This window comes from Nomascus leucogenys, chromosome 4 (assembly GCF_006542625.1).
Source record: "Nomascus leucogenys isolate Asia chromosome 4, Asia_NLE_v1, whole genome shotgun sequence".
NCBI classification, from domain to species: Eukaryota; Metazoa; Chordata; class Mammalia; order Primates; family Hylobatidae; genus Nomascus; species Nomascus leucogenys.
This window is the reverse complement of record NC_044384.1, coordinates 93820173-93835454: the sequence shown is the minus strand read 5'-3', so window position 1 is coordinate 93835454 and position 15282 is coordinate 93820173. Positions and strand designations below refer to the sequence as shown.

The following is a 15282-nucleotide window of genomic DNA, read 5'->3' as shown; positions in this document are numbered from 1 at the left end:
AGTACATAATTTATTTCTGTCAACCAAGAAGTAAATTTGGTTCTCTCTGTTCAGTCTTTGACAAGATTTGATAGTCTTCTGACTAAATGCTTAGATGATGGTACTTACATGTCAAACATATTATACTCCCAGTTCTACTCCTTGGTAGGTTCCCTACAGAGATGCCTGTGCATCAGGTACAAATTCAAGAATGTTCATAGCAGCATGATTCACATTAGATCCAAACTGGAAACAGCCAAAAAGACTCTCAGTAGTTAAATAAACAAATACACTGTGGCATATTGGGTGGAAAAAAAGCCTGACACACTATATAGTATTCCATTTATAAAAGTTCAAAACCACTAAAATCATATTACTTGGTCATGTATATTTGGGTAGTGTGACTATAAAGAAATATAAGAAATTAAATGCCATGAAAGTCAGGATAGGCCAGGCGCAGTGGCTCATGCCTGTAATCCCAGCACTTTTGGAGGCCGAGGTGGGTGGATCACGAGGTCAGGAGTTTGAGACCAGCTTGGCCAACATAGTGAAACCCCATCTCTACTAAAAATACAAAAAATTAACTGGGCATGTGTAGCGGGTGGGGGGCACCTGTAATCCCAGCTACGTGGGAGGCTGAGGCAGGAGAATTGCTTGAAACCAGGATGTGGAGGTTGCAGTGAGCCAAGATCATGCCACTGCACTCCAGCCAGGGAGACAGTGTGAGACTCTGTCTCAAAAAAAAAAAAAAAAAACACAGAATAGTAGTTACCTTTATGGGAGAGGAAGGGATTTTTATTGGAGGGAAGGGCTTCCTCCCTGTGGAGGGCTTTAGGGGTTGGTGGGGTGGTTCTATTCCTGACTTGGGCTGCAGTCATGTAGATACTTGCTTTATGAAAATGTATTAACCTATACCTTTGTGTTTTATGTTCCTTTTTGTATATCATTTTTGTTTTGTTTTGTTCTTGAGACTGAGTCTCGCTCTGTTGCCCAGGCTGGAGTGCAATGGCACGATCTTGGCTCACTGCAACCTCTGCCTGCCGGTTTCAAGCGATTCTCCTGTCTCAGCCTCCTGAGTAGCTGGGATTATAGGTGCATGCCACCACACCCAGCTAACTTTTGTATTTTTAGTAGAGATGGGGGTTTCACCATTTTGGCCAGGCTGGTCTCGAACTCCTGACCTCAGGTGATCCGCCTGCCTCAGCCTCCCAAAGTGCTGGGATTACAAGCATGAGCCACCGTGCCCAGACTTGTATGTCATTTTTTATAATAAATATGGTTTAAAAATAGTGGAAAACGAATAATCACCTCTCTAGAGTATTGCTCAAAAAAGAGTTTTAAGGCCATGTACAGTGGCTTATGCCTGTAATCCTAGTACTTTGAGAGGCCAAGCTAGGAGGATCACTTGAGTTCAGGAGTTCGAAACCAGTCTGGCCAACACAGTGAGACCATGTCTCTACAAAAATAAAAATAAATTAGCTGGGCATGGTGGCACATGCTTGTAGTCATACCTGCCCGGGAGGCTGAGGTGGGAGGATCGCTTGAGCCCTGGAGTGGGAGGCTACAGTGAGCCATAATTGCACCACTGCACTCCAGTCTGGGCGACAGAGTGAGACCTTATCTCAAAAAATTTAAAAAAAGAGTTTTAGGGCTGGGCACAGTGGCTCAAGCCTGTAACCCCGGCACTTTTGGAGGCCGAGGCAGGCAGATAACGAGGTCAAGAGTTCTAGACCAGCCTGACCAACATGGTAAATGAAACCCTATGTCTACTAAAAATACAAAATTTAGCCAGGCATGGTGGCGCGCGCCTGTAATCCCAGCTACTCAGGAGGCTGAGGCAGGAGAATCACTTGAACCTAGGAGACAGAGGTTGCAGTGAGCTGAGATCATGCCACTGTACTACAGCTTGGATGACAGAGCGAGACTCCATCTCAAAAAAAAAAAAAAAAGAGTTTTAAAAAAGAAGAAAGAAAGCCTTCTACTCTCTCTCTCTTTGAGTTGTACCAAGTTAGATAGGTCTTTCAAGACCTGCAGTTACCATGACAGGAAAGTTCTTTCTTGAGTCTCTGAAGGGGTAAAGTGAGAGGCAGAGATCTCTGATCTCACCTCGATTGTATGTATTACACTTGTGACTCCCAAAGCATTGAGGTCTCTACACCAAGTTGGAGACTCAGTGGTTACAGACTGTTTTAAACTAGATTTTTTATTTATTATTATTATTTTTTGAGATGGAGTCTTGCTCTGTTCACCAGGCTGGAGTGCAATGGTGCGATCTCGGCTCACTGCAACCTCCACCTCCTGGGTTCAAGCGATTCTCCTGCCTCAGCCTCCCGAGTAGCTGGGACTACAGGCACGTGCCACTATGCCTGGCTAATTTTTGTACTTTTAGTAGAGACAGGGTTTCACAGTGTTGGCCAGGATGGTCTCGATCTTGACCTTGTGATCCGCCCACCTCGGCCTCCCAAAGTGCTGGGATTACAGGCATGAGCTGCTGCACCCGGCCAAAATATATGTTTTCTTTATTTACAGGCCTCTAGTGATTCACAAGGTTTGAAAATATAACTTTAAATAGTTTCAATAGTGATAATAGCAGCTAATTAGCCAGGAGCAGTGATTCATGCCTATAGTCTCAACCAACTGGGAGGCTGAGGCCAGAGGATCGCCTGAGCCCGGGAGTTAGAGGCTGCAGTTCACAGTGATCATGCTGTGAAAAGCCACAGTACTCCAGCCTGGTCAATGTAACAAGATGCCATCTCTTAAATAAATAAATAAATAAATAAATGCAGCTAATCATTATTTAGTACTTATAAACCAGTACTCCTTAAACTTTTTTTATATATTATTAATCCTTTTTTTAGGATGAGGAAACACTCAAATAATTTTTCTTTTGATCCCTTTAAACATAGATGTTCAATTGATTCATTCTACAAAGATTAATTAAACATGTATATACCAGGCATTGTTTTAACTGTTGGGGTTATTAGAAGTGAGTAAGACAAAGAAGGCTTTGCCTTCATGGAGTTTACATGCTCTTGAGGAGACAAAAAGTAATAAACCAAAAAATTAATATGTTAGGAAGTGATGAGTCCACTGAAGAAAACAAAGACTGTAAGGGGATAGGGAACAATAAAGGTAGTAATGTGGCTGAACAGATATGGGACTAAGCTGAGTTGTATGTGTGTCTGGAGAAAGTGTGTGAAATAAAAACCATATGAAACCCTAAGACTGAGATTGGAGTTTTAGAAGAACTTAAACACCTTTTTAAAATAAAAGGCCAGGCCAGATAGTAAATATTTTAGGCTTTGCAGGCTGTAAGGTCTCTTGGCAGCTACTCAGTTCTGCCATTGTAAGGGAAATTAGCCATGGACAATATGCAAATGAATGGACCTGGCTGTGTTCCCATAAAACTTTATTTGCTAAACAGGCAGCAGGTTGGATTTGGCCCTGTGGGGATATAGTTGACTGACCCCTGGGGTAGATCACAAGGGACCTTGTAGGCCATGGTAGGAACTTCAGATTTTTTTCTAAGGGTGAGAGAGTTTGGAGCAATAAATTACAATCTTCTGATATGTGTTTATAATTTTTAAACATGTCAGTATGTAGATCTTCAACATACTAGAGAAAGACTAGAATAGCTTTCAAAGCTATTTGTGTTTATACTATTTTATTATCTGCTATGTTCATGTAACAGGCATTTGCAAACAACTATTTTGTGTCAGAAGTGTGTTGGGAATTAAATTATTAAAAAAAAACTTCTCTACTTTCACCAGACCCTAAATTCCTATATTTCTCTCATTTATCTTGGTAATCCACAGTGAGTGCCTGGTGCGTAGTAAATATTTGAAAGAATGAGTATATTCCCTCAAGGAATTCATAGTAAGTTGGGCAAGGTAGACATAATGAATAGTTGCAATATACCTTAAGAGAGATAGGAATGGAGGCTTAGTGAGGAGAGATTCCAAACATATTTAGGAGAAAGGAAGAGAAGATAATTTCAGTTTTAGACATGGTGAGATTTAAGTCCCAGTGGTATTTCTGGGTGAAGATGTTTGGAAAGTAGTTGGACAATGGACAATAGGGTCCTGGGGCCAAAGAATGCTAGACTTGACATCAACATTTAGAAATTACTCAAGGTAGTTAAAGCCATTAAAAAATATTGTTGTTGTTGTTGACAGAAATCTTAAAGACTAATGCACATATTTAGATTATAATCAGAGAAAGGGAAAGGCAATAAAAGCCTAAGAAGGAAGGAATGAACAAGCACATAAAAGTAGGAGTGACTGGTATCCTAGAAGTTAAAGTAGTAGTGTTTCCAAAGGGAGGCAGTAAACTTGATTAAATATGGTGAATGGACCCATTCATAGTAAAATATTATAAAAAGCGTAAGTCACAAAGACAAGAGAATGGGAGAGAAGACTACAGTGGAAAATAGATGCCAACAAAATTTTGGAAGATGTGAAACATACAATTGAGTAGTAAGAGATATGGGTTTCCACTTTCACTTTTCTGAAGGCCTGCATTGGGGTAAAGGAAACCTCAGAAAACCAAGTTAAAACTGTGACTAAGGGGCGCTTAATACCTGTCAGGTAGGGCAGGAATGCATGGTTGCTAAAAACAGGATTTAAAGTTTATATAAGGAATAATTTGAACTATTTTCTTATTTTTCTTCTTTTTTTTTTTTTTTCTTTTTTGAGACAGGATCTCTGCTGCTGCCTAGGCTGTAGTACAGTGGCATGATCTTGGCTCACTGCAGCCACAGCCTCGCAGGTATCGATCCTCCCATCTCAGCCTCCCAAGTAGTTGAGACTAAGGGCACACGTCACCACACCCAGTTAATTTTTCTATTTTTAGTAGAGACAGGGTTTCGTCATGTTGCCCAGGCTGGTTTCGAGCTCCTGGGCTCAAGCAGTCTGCCTGCGTCGGCCTCCTAATGTGCTGGGATTATAGGCGTGAGCCACCACACCAGGCTGGTTTTTCGTATTCTTGTCCATGCAGACAGACAAGTATCTCTTTCCTTATTCAGAAAGACTGAAAGTTTGCTCTCTGGAGGCTGAAATGGAGAGTCTGTAGACCGGGGTATTTCAGATATGTCTGAGGGGGTAGGTATGAGCATCTCACTGTGGGGAAAAGTGGGAGAGTTAAATGAAAGTCTCTGTACTGAATCAGAATGCTGGTCAACAGGCTTATACTCCCCAGAAAGGCAGCTGCAGGGCTCTACTCCAGAGAAACCAATCAGACAAAGAGAAACACATACTGTTACTGATATTTAAACTGTCCCAAAGTGCTTAAATAACTTAAATAGCATTTTGGGAGGCCAAGATGGGCAGATTGCTTGAGCTCAGGAGTTCAAGACCAGCTTGGGCAACATGGCGAAACCCCGTCTCTACAAAAAATGCAAAAAATCAGCCGGGCATGGTGGTGTGTACCTGTAGTTCCAGCTACTTGGGAGGCTGAGGTGGGAGGATGGCTTGAGCCCGGAAGGTGGACATTGCAGTGGGCAGAGATCACGCCACTGCACTCCAGCCTGGGTGATAGAGCCAGACCTTGTCTCAAAAAAAAAAATAAAAAAATAAAAGTCTTCCAACAAACTGCCACTGTGTGGCCCAGTGGGTGTAATAAGCCCATGCATGTAAGACTTTGTCAGCTTCTTATTGCCTCACCCTTGAATATGAAGAGAAAGCCAAGATCAGACTTTTGAGGAAATTCTTTCTTGACAGAGATCAAACAAAAACAAAACACACACACAGAAAAATGTGAGTAAGGAAGAAATAGGAAAAAGATAAGAAGCAGAAACTTTTTTTTTTGAGACGGAGTTTCGCTCTTGTTGCCCAGGCTGGAGTGCAATGGCACAATCTTGGCTCACCACAACCTCCACCACCCAGGTTCAAGCAATTCTCCTGCCTCAGCCTCCTGAGTAGCTGGGATTACAGGCACCCACCACCATGCCTGGCTAAATTTGTGTTTTTAGTAGAGATGGGGTTTCTCCATGTTGGTCAGGGTGGTCTCAAACTCCCAACCTCAGGTGATCCGCCCGCCTTGGCCTCCCAAAGTGCTGGGATTACAGGCATGAGCCACTGCACCTGGTTTAAAAGTATAATTTTTGAAGTTTTATGGATGAAGCAAGATAAAGATGGTATTTTTTAAAGGAGCAAAGTGCAAATAGAATTTTTGAAAGCTAAAAATATGATACCAGATTTTTAAAAACTGTAGGAAGATTGAGGAGAAAGTAGAGGAAATGTTCCAGAAAATATACGAAAAAGGCAAGAGTTTTTTTTTTTTCAAGAGGGAAAATTAAAGAAAATTTGAGGTTTAATCCTAGAGATCTAGTATCTTAATAATGAATTCCAGAGGGGGAGAATAAGGGGGAGAAAAAGAATGGAATAATTTACCAATTAATTAGAATACAAGATAATTCCCCAGAAGTGAAAGATATGAGCTTATAAACTGAAAAAAAAAATGCACCGAGTACTTAGCACAATATATTTTAAATGACCACACACTAAGCCAGACACAGAATGTCACGTGTTATATTGTTTTATTTATATGAAATATCTAGAACAGGTAAATCCATAGAGATAGCAAGCAGATGTGGGACTGCCAGGGACTGGTGAGGTGGAGGTGGGGAGTAAATGCTTAATGGGTATAGGGTTTTTGTTTGGGTAATGAAAATGTTTTGGAACTAGGCACAACATAGTGAATATACTAAATTCTACGGCATTGTTCATATGGTTGTTTTATGTTATGTGAATTTCACCTCATTTAAGAAAAGAAGAAAAAAGAGACTACACACTGAGTAATATGAAATTTAAGAGCATCAGGAATAAAGAGAAGATTCTGAAACCTTCTAGAGAGAAACAAAGGATATCATATAGTCATAATAAGCTAAATTTATAATATAGTAATAAATAAGCCATGAGATTTTTTTTTTTTTTTTTGCGTTTCGCTCTTGTTGCCCAGGCTGAAGTGCAATGGCGTCATCTCGGCTCACCTCAATCTCCGCTTCCTGGGTTCAAACAATTCTCCTGCCTCAGCCTCCTGAGTAGCTGGGATTATAGGCCTGCGCCACCACATCTAGCTAATTTTGGGGTTTCTCCATGTTGGTCAGGCTGATCTCGAGCTCCCGACCTCAGGTGATCCGCCCACCTCGGCCTCCCAAAGTGCTGGGATTACAGGCATGAGCCACCATACCCAGCCAAGCCACGAAATCTTAACGGCTCAACTAAACAAACATTTATTTCTCATTCACGCTACATGTCCATGGTGAGGAAGACCACTCTGCTCCATATTGTCACTCAGAGATCTAGACAGATGGAGTCTTTACTATCTTATGATGTTGCTGTCTCAACACACAGCTTCTAGAGTTCCTGTGGTGGGATAAGGTGTAAAAAACTTACACTTTCTCTTAAATGCTTTGGCCCTGGCTAGCATCAGTCCTATGAATCTTCCTCAGTGCTAGGAGTGGGGATGTGCAGTCCTCCCTGATGCCCAAACAGAACAGGCAAACCAGATATTGCTGAGCGTAAGAAATCCGTACTATGTGTACTGAGGAACAGGATTCAGGCTGTATTAAACTCACCTTCTGGTTGGAAGCTGGAAGACAATGGAACAATGCTTTCAAAATTCTGATGCAAAAGTATTTCCTGTAGATTTGTGTATCTAGTCAAAGCATCAATCACATGTGAAGGTAGAATGCTAACATTTTCAGAGAAGCAAAATCACAAAGTATTTACCTTCTGTCCACCCCTTTTCAGGAAGTTATAAGAGGATATGTTATAGTAAAACAAAGGAATAAAACAGAAAGAGGAAGATGGGGATATATAATGTGATAAATTACTTGGTGTGTTTGACAGTATTGAAAGTTGTATGGTTCTGTGAGAACTTGGGCTATGTTTGAGATATATAAAAATTAATAAAACAAAAAAGTGAAGCATTATAAATTCTGAGTATACTGAAGGCCATACAAGAAAGGAAATATAATTATAGCATACTATATGACTCATATAAAATAATTTTTCAATATAAATGCTGATTATAGGCCAGGCGCAGTGGCTCATGCCTGTAATCCCAGCACTTTGGGAGGCTGAGGCGGATGGAGGTCAAGAGATCAAGACCATCCTGGCCAACATGGTGAAACCCCGTCTCTACTAAAAATACAAAAATTAGCTGGGTGTGGTGGTGCGCACTCGTAGTCCCAGCTACTCGGGAGGCTGAGGCAGGAGAATCATTTGAACCTGGGAGGCAGAGGTTGCAGTGAGCTGAGATTGTGTCACTGCACTCCAGCCTGGCGACAGAGTGAGACTCTGTCTCAAAGAAAAAAAAAAATACTGATTATAGATTGACAAAATGCAACTCTTGAGGATGGTAGTAGAAAATGGCAAAACTTAACCATGTAAAATAGATTGTCAATAAATATCTAAAATGGAAAAATAAAAAAAAATGTATTATTTAGAAATATAAATGTAAATATCAGAAGAAATGGCTAAAAGTTGTAGGAAGTGAATTTTAGGAATGGAGTGAAGTAGGACAGAGGACAGGTAGGACAACTTACATTATACATCTTAATCAGAATCTGTTACGTTCAGTTTTTTTTTTGAGATGGAATCTCGCTGTGTCGTACAGTGGCGCCATCTCTGCTCACTGCAAGCTCTGCCTCCCAGGTTCACACCATTCTCCTGCCTCAGCCTCCCGAGTAGCTGGGACTACAGGCACCTGCCACCACGCCCGGCTAATTTTTTGTATTTCCAGTAGAGACAGGGTTTCATCATGTTAGCCAGGATGGTCTCTATCTCCTGACCTCTTGATCCACCCACCTCGGCCTCCCAAAGTGCTGGGATTACAGGCATGAGCCACCGTGTGCGGCCCCTGTTTCTGATTTTAAAAAGGCAGAGACAAAGTTCCACATACTGCAAAGAGCCTATGAGAAATGAAAATTAAGAAAAGGAGCCATGGGCATTGAAGACTAGAGGCTATAATGATATTGGAGCAGTTTCAATGGTTGAGTGGTGGGTGTGGACCAAGTTGCAGTTGGTTGTAAAGCAAGAGAATAGAAAATTTTATTCACATATATTGCAAATGAATAAATTGAAGGAGACCAACTGACATATAGGAGTAAATAAGGGGACACAGAATAGATATATCCTCTTCAATGAAATGTGGAATATGAAAATATGACTTTAAATTATAAAAAAGTAGCATTATACATTTACAGAGAATCCCCCATAAAACACAACAAAAATTTTTTATTTCTTTGAATAGCTTTTCTAAAATGATTCATTTACTGAAATACATTATATAGGCATCTCTGCTGAATTATGTCAGCAGAGAACAGTAAACTATCAGTATAACTTAATTTTTATTACTTCTTCATTTGAATAAATACCTTTTCATAAATCTTTTATTTTAACTTAATAGCCTGATCTAAAGAGGATTGCTTTATTTCTTCTGAGCCCTTTTTATAAAAAGATCTAGGCTTTTAAAATAAGGTGAAAATAAAAGGCAAATTGTCTGCCTGCCCCTAGTTTTCTGCATTAACGTGATTGCTCGTCATAGTTCCAGTTCTCTTAGTTCTCCTTCCAGATTCAAGTTTTTATTCAAGCTTGGTCATAGGAGTAATGTTATCATCTTTAAATTTGGTCATGGAATGTGTTACACTGCCCAGCTCAGGGAAATGCTGCTCAGTTTGGGCTTGGATGGTAACGTTTATTTTCCTTGGCAGAGAAGCTGATCGTCGAAGGGCATCTAACCAAAGCAGTAGAAGAAACAAAGCTTTCAAAAGGTTTGTTTTCTGTTTTTTCTATGTTTTTTGACAGTTCTTTTGGATAATGAAGGTTAGTGTATATTTTCAAGGTTATAGTATTTTAACCATCAGTTTACTTCTTATAGCTCACAAAATAGCAAGCCAGTAACAGTATCAGATAATATATAAAATAATTAGACTTCTGTTTTAAGAAAGGTATCGTAACTGGAATGTGTCTTTTTAAGTGGATGTATATTTATGGTTTTTTGAATGTTAGTACTTGATATAGGTTTCTTTAGGTATTAAAGATTTGTTGCAATCTCTCTCACTCCCAGCATTAATTTCAGCTTTGATCTCAAATTTTAATCAAACACAATGTAAATCGTTTGTGATACAACTTAAGTGAAACATGCTTGCAGTTCTATTTTGGGGGTTACTGTACCTTTAAAATCTCTTATGATGTTTAATATTTCCTTAATTTTTGGCATCTCAGTTTGATTTAAATAAAATTAATGACTTTTGTGAATGTAGAATCTTCTTGTATTTTATGAGTAGTCCAGTAATTGCCCAAAGTAGTTTATTGTGTTAATTCTGTTACAATTGTCAGAGAAGAAAAGTGAGTTTTAAAGCACCATATTGTTAAGTCACTTTTATACATAGGGAAATAAGGCAAATAAATTTGGTGGCATGTGTTTATCATAGTAGAACTTTCATTAGACTATACCAGTATAAAATTTAAAACTAGATTCACAGTCCTTTTGGCCAGTTAAAACATTGAGTTACAAAAGTTTGAGATACTTAATTTTAGTACATTCTATTTTATTAAAGTAACTGGATTCATTTGGCTTTTTAACCATTTAAGAGGATGGTGTTATTTCAAATATCTCGTGGTTTCCATTCTGAATTTTGTGCACCACAGATGCCATATTTGGGAAAAAAATGCATAGAATATGCATCATTAGTATTGTTCTGGCAAACAGGCATTGAGTTTCAGAACAGTGAACTATTTTTAGTACATATGGCAATTTTTTTCACCTTATTAAAGTGAGATGAGAACAGACCTTAAAATAGCTTTTACCTCACCATCCAAATACCTATTCAGATTAGTTGGTTGAATAGCCAGCACTTTGAAGTAGAGCCTTAGGAAAAAAAAACCAATGCTTCTTTAATTAAAATATCTTGCTATCTTAGCACTTATATTTAATGCATTCTAAATTAGAAAATATTTTCTTGAAATTATGTTGTGTCATTATTGGAAAAGTTTTGTGCATTACTGATTTCCCCTTTTAATTTATTGTTTTTATCTTATTGATACATAATAGATGTGTATATTTTCAGGATATGTTTTATAGTTTGATACATTCATTTAATGTATAAAGATCAAATCAGGGTAATTAGAATATCATCACTTTAAATATTTATCTTTGTATGATTTCCTTTTAAACCTGGCTATAAACTGTTTATTGGAAGTTTTAAAGAGGATGCCTTTTGATCCAGCAATTCCACTTTTGGGTTTTTAACTCTTTTTTTTTCTTTCTTTTTTTTTTTCTTGTGACAGAGTTTCGCTCTTGTTGCCCAGGCTGGAGTGCAGTGGCACAATCTCAGCTCACTGCAACCTCCACCTTCTGGGTTCAAGTGATTCTCCTGCCTCAGCCTTCTGAGTAGCTGGAATTGTAGGCGCATGCCACCATGCCCGGCTAATTTTGTATTTTTAGTAGAGAATGAGGTTTCACCATGTTGACCAGGCTTGTCTCAAACTCCTGACCTCAGGTGATCCACCCGCCTCGGCCTCCCAAAGTGCTGGGATTACAGGCATGAGCCACCATGTCTGGCCTGGGTTTTTAATCTTAAAGAACAAATTGGACTAATGAGCAAGAATATTTGTTTCAGTGTTGTTTAAAAGCAACAAGAGGAAAGCATTAGGGTCCATTAATAAGGGTATTTATTAAATAAATTATGGCAAATAAGTCCACGTAAATGAATAGAATATATTCTTTAAGAATAATACAAATATAAGTTTTAAATACTCAGGGATTTTTCTATCAGTAGTGAACATTTTACTAGCACCTTTCATAGTTAATATGCAAAGATATGCTAATCCTTGTAACAAACTAGATGGCTGAAATAAGTTACGTTTTAAATCGAGCTATAAAGTGTTTTCTTTTGGATTTGGCTAAATTGTCTTTAATTGGTGATGTTTTTGGTGGAATTTCCTTGTTTGGATTGAAAATATCAATTGCCATAAATGAACAATTACCAACTGTTACCAGTCTTACCTCTTCTCTTACCTCTAGAAGATGTATCACCTAATGCAAAATGTGCTTTCTGTTTAATCTCTAACTCAACTTGCAGTCATTACATGTCTATATATAGCTTTGGAGGTAGAAGTAGAAAGAATATATGTAGATAATTCTACCACTAACTAGCTGTACCCCCTCAGGCAACTTCAGTTCTTTAAACCTCAGTTCCCTCACTTGTAAAGTGAGATTGACAAAATGTGAGCCACCACTCATGGTATTGTGTTTCATTCTTGAATAGATTTGATTTGCCTCTATATAACTATAGTATCAGGACACAACATTGAGGATCCATGACGTGACTTGCGAAAAACTTGCTTTCTGGCCCACGTGGGTGACTCACACCTGTAATCCCAGTACTTTGGGAGGCCAAGATAAGAGGATCGCTTGAGCCCAGGAGTTCGAGACCAGCCTGGGCAACATAGCAAGACATTGTCTCTTAAAATGCACACACATACACACAAGCACACACACACACACACACACAGACACACACACACACACACAAACTTGCTTTCTTTTGTTTTTTTTTGTTTTTTTTTTTTTTTTTTTTTTTTTGGAGATGGAGTCTCACTCTGTCGCCCAGGCTGGAGAGCAGTGGCGTGATTTCGGCTCAGGAGTTCGAGACCAGCTTGGGCAACATAGCAAGACACTGTCTCTTAAAACACACACACATAAACTTGCTTTCTTTTTTTTTTTTTTTTTTTTTGGAGATGGCGTCTCGCTCTGTCGCCCAGGCTGGAGTGCAGTGGCGCGATCTCGGCTCACTGAAAGCTCTGCCTCTGGGGTTCACCCCATTCTCCTGCCTCAGCCTCCCGAGTAGCTGGGACTACAGGTACCCACCACCACGCCCGGCTAATTTTTTGTAGTTTTAGTAGAAATGGGGTTTCACTGTGTTACCCAGGATGGTCTCGATCTCCGACCTCTTGATCCGCCCGCCTCGGCCTCCCAAAGTGCTGGGATTACCAAACTTGCTTTCTTATTCAGAGTAGATATATGCTTTCAATCATCCTTTAAAAAAAAAAAAATACCTACTATGTACTAGGCACTGTTCTGTGCACTGGGAATATAGCAGTTTCTGAAACAGACATTCCAGCCTGGGCAACATAGGGAGACCCTATCTCTTCAAAAAAATAAAATAAAAAATTAGCCAGATGTGGTGGTGCACATCTGTGGTCCCAGCTACTCAGCAGGCTCAGGTGGGAGGATGGCTTGAACCCAGGAAGCGAAGGCTGCAGTGAGCTGCAGTTGTGCCACTGCACTCCAGCCTGGGCAACAGAGCAAGACCCTGTCTGAAAAATAAAAAAGAAAGAAAAGAAAAGAAAAAAAAACAGGCAATCTCCGCCATCAGGGAATTACATTCCAATGAGATCTTGATGGAAAATTTGGCCTTACCTTTAAGGCAACTTTACCTTCCCAGCTAATACTCTAAATATAGAGTAAGAGTTCCTTCTAGGCTAGAAGAATACTTTTGCAAATATACTTCCTATTTACCTAATATTTTAATTCTAAAATTGCCAAAAATATTAAAATCAGGGAGAGCTGTTTTCCTGTTTTCCTTTTTGTTCTTCCAGAGTGGTTCCTTTTGTAACCATATATGGAGATTAGATGTATTAGCCTCTTTTATTTGAGAATGTAATTTTGTGATCAAAACTAGAACATTCAGAAATGTCTGATTTTAGCATACTATGAATGCAGCAGCGGTCACAGATTAGATTCCCATGGGCCTCCATGACCAGTGACTTCACTTCTAATCTAAGTTCCCCCGTCGCTAAGCAGTTGACCTTTGACTACAATGGCAGTGAGAAAAGAAGCAAAGACTTCTTGAAATTCATCACCGATTTCACAAGTTAAGCCACAAATTCTAGGGGTATTCTTATATGGAATAGCCATAACAAGTTATATTTTAATGTTGTATTAAATATTTTGACAGTAATGGTTTTAGATGTGTTTCTAATTTCTTTCAAAATAGAAAATATATTTTAATTTCCTTGATTATAAAACAATATATATATCTACAAATTTTTCAGTGTATGACCGTGAAGTTAAAAAGTAAATGTCCACCATGTCCCTATCTCCAAAAATAACTAATGATGTCTCTGTTGTAGATCCTTCCAGACCTTGAATAAATAAATGCAATTAAAAATTCATAGATAAATGTATAACTATTTTTAATCTACTGGGGTCATATTATACATACTGCTCTTTATTAGGCTTTTTACTTAGTAGTAAATATATCTTGAATAGTTGTCATTCCATAATACATGTATTTCATTTTCCCATAATGAACAATACTTCAGTGAGCGTTATGTATCCCATATGTGCGGTGTTATTTCCTTTAGGAAAAGTACTAGAAGTGGGCATGCACGTACAAACAGTGAAATCAGGTCTGTAACATTATAAAAATATATGCTTTATAAATGTATAATCTCACTAAGGGAAGAAGATATATACACATACACAGAATAATACAAAATAGAGTATGATTAATTGAGGAAACAAAAGACACAGAGAAGATACAATTAAAAGGAGCACCATGGTGGAGAAATGAAGACTTCCTTAGAGTTGATGGGACTTAAACTGTATATTACAGAATGAATAGGCCAAATAGAGAAAATGGCTGTTTTGAGGTTAGGGAAATATTAAATCAAGCAAATAATTGCAGGACACAATGCAGGCATGTACCAGCCCTATAAAGAAGCTAGCATGACCAGAGCAGAGCTCCTGTGGGAAATAAGGTAGGGACCAGATTACGGCTAAATTCTGCTATGTAAAGCTTGACTGAGGCCTTGTGGAGAATGGGGAGATAGGATTCCCATATAGGATTTCATTCAGAGAAATGACATTTTCTGCAAATGCTCTACTCTAAAGAATGCCATAGGCCAGATGTGGTGGCTCACACCTGTAATTCTAGCACTTGGGAGGCTGAGGTGGGAGGATTACATGAGCCCAGGAGTTCAAGACTAGCCTGGGCAATGTAGTGACACCCCCTCTAAAAAAAAAAAAAAAGAAAGGAATTCCATAGTATATACAGATGTGCCATTACAGATGAGGATCTGGGGCCTAATTAATTGCCAGTCATCTTTAATAAACGTTGGGCCTATAGTTAGGATTTCTGAGGACAATTCTTTGAAAATTAGGCCTAAAATGTCTTCACTGGACCAGGCAGAAGACCTCTTGTAAATAATTTCAAAACTCTTTCTTTCTTTCTTTCTTTACCAGGCAGAAGACCTCTTGTAAATAATTTCAAAACTTTCTTTCTTTCTTTTC

The 15282-nt window shown here is 38.9% G+C and overlaps 1 protein-coding gene across 16 annotated transcripts in view; it reads left to right on the top strand.

The window, feature by feature from the left end:
- SLMAP (sarcolemma associated protein) overlaps positions 1 to 15282 on the top strand; it is a 177024-nt gene that overhangs the window by 126145 nt on the left and 35597 nt on the right. For all 16 annotated transcript variants that reach the window (XM_003257228.2, XM_003257227.2, XM_003257226.2 and 13 more), the window contains one exon: positions 9695 to 9754. In XM_003257228.2, the coding sequence (XP_003257276.1) occupies positions 9695 to 9754 (60 nt within the window). The remainder of the gene's footprint in view (positions 1 to 9694; positions 9755 to 15282) is intronic.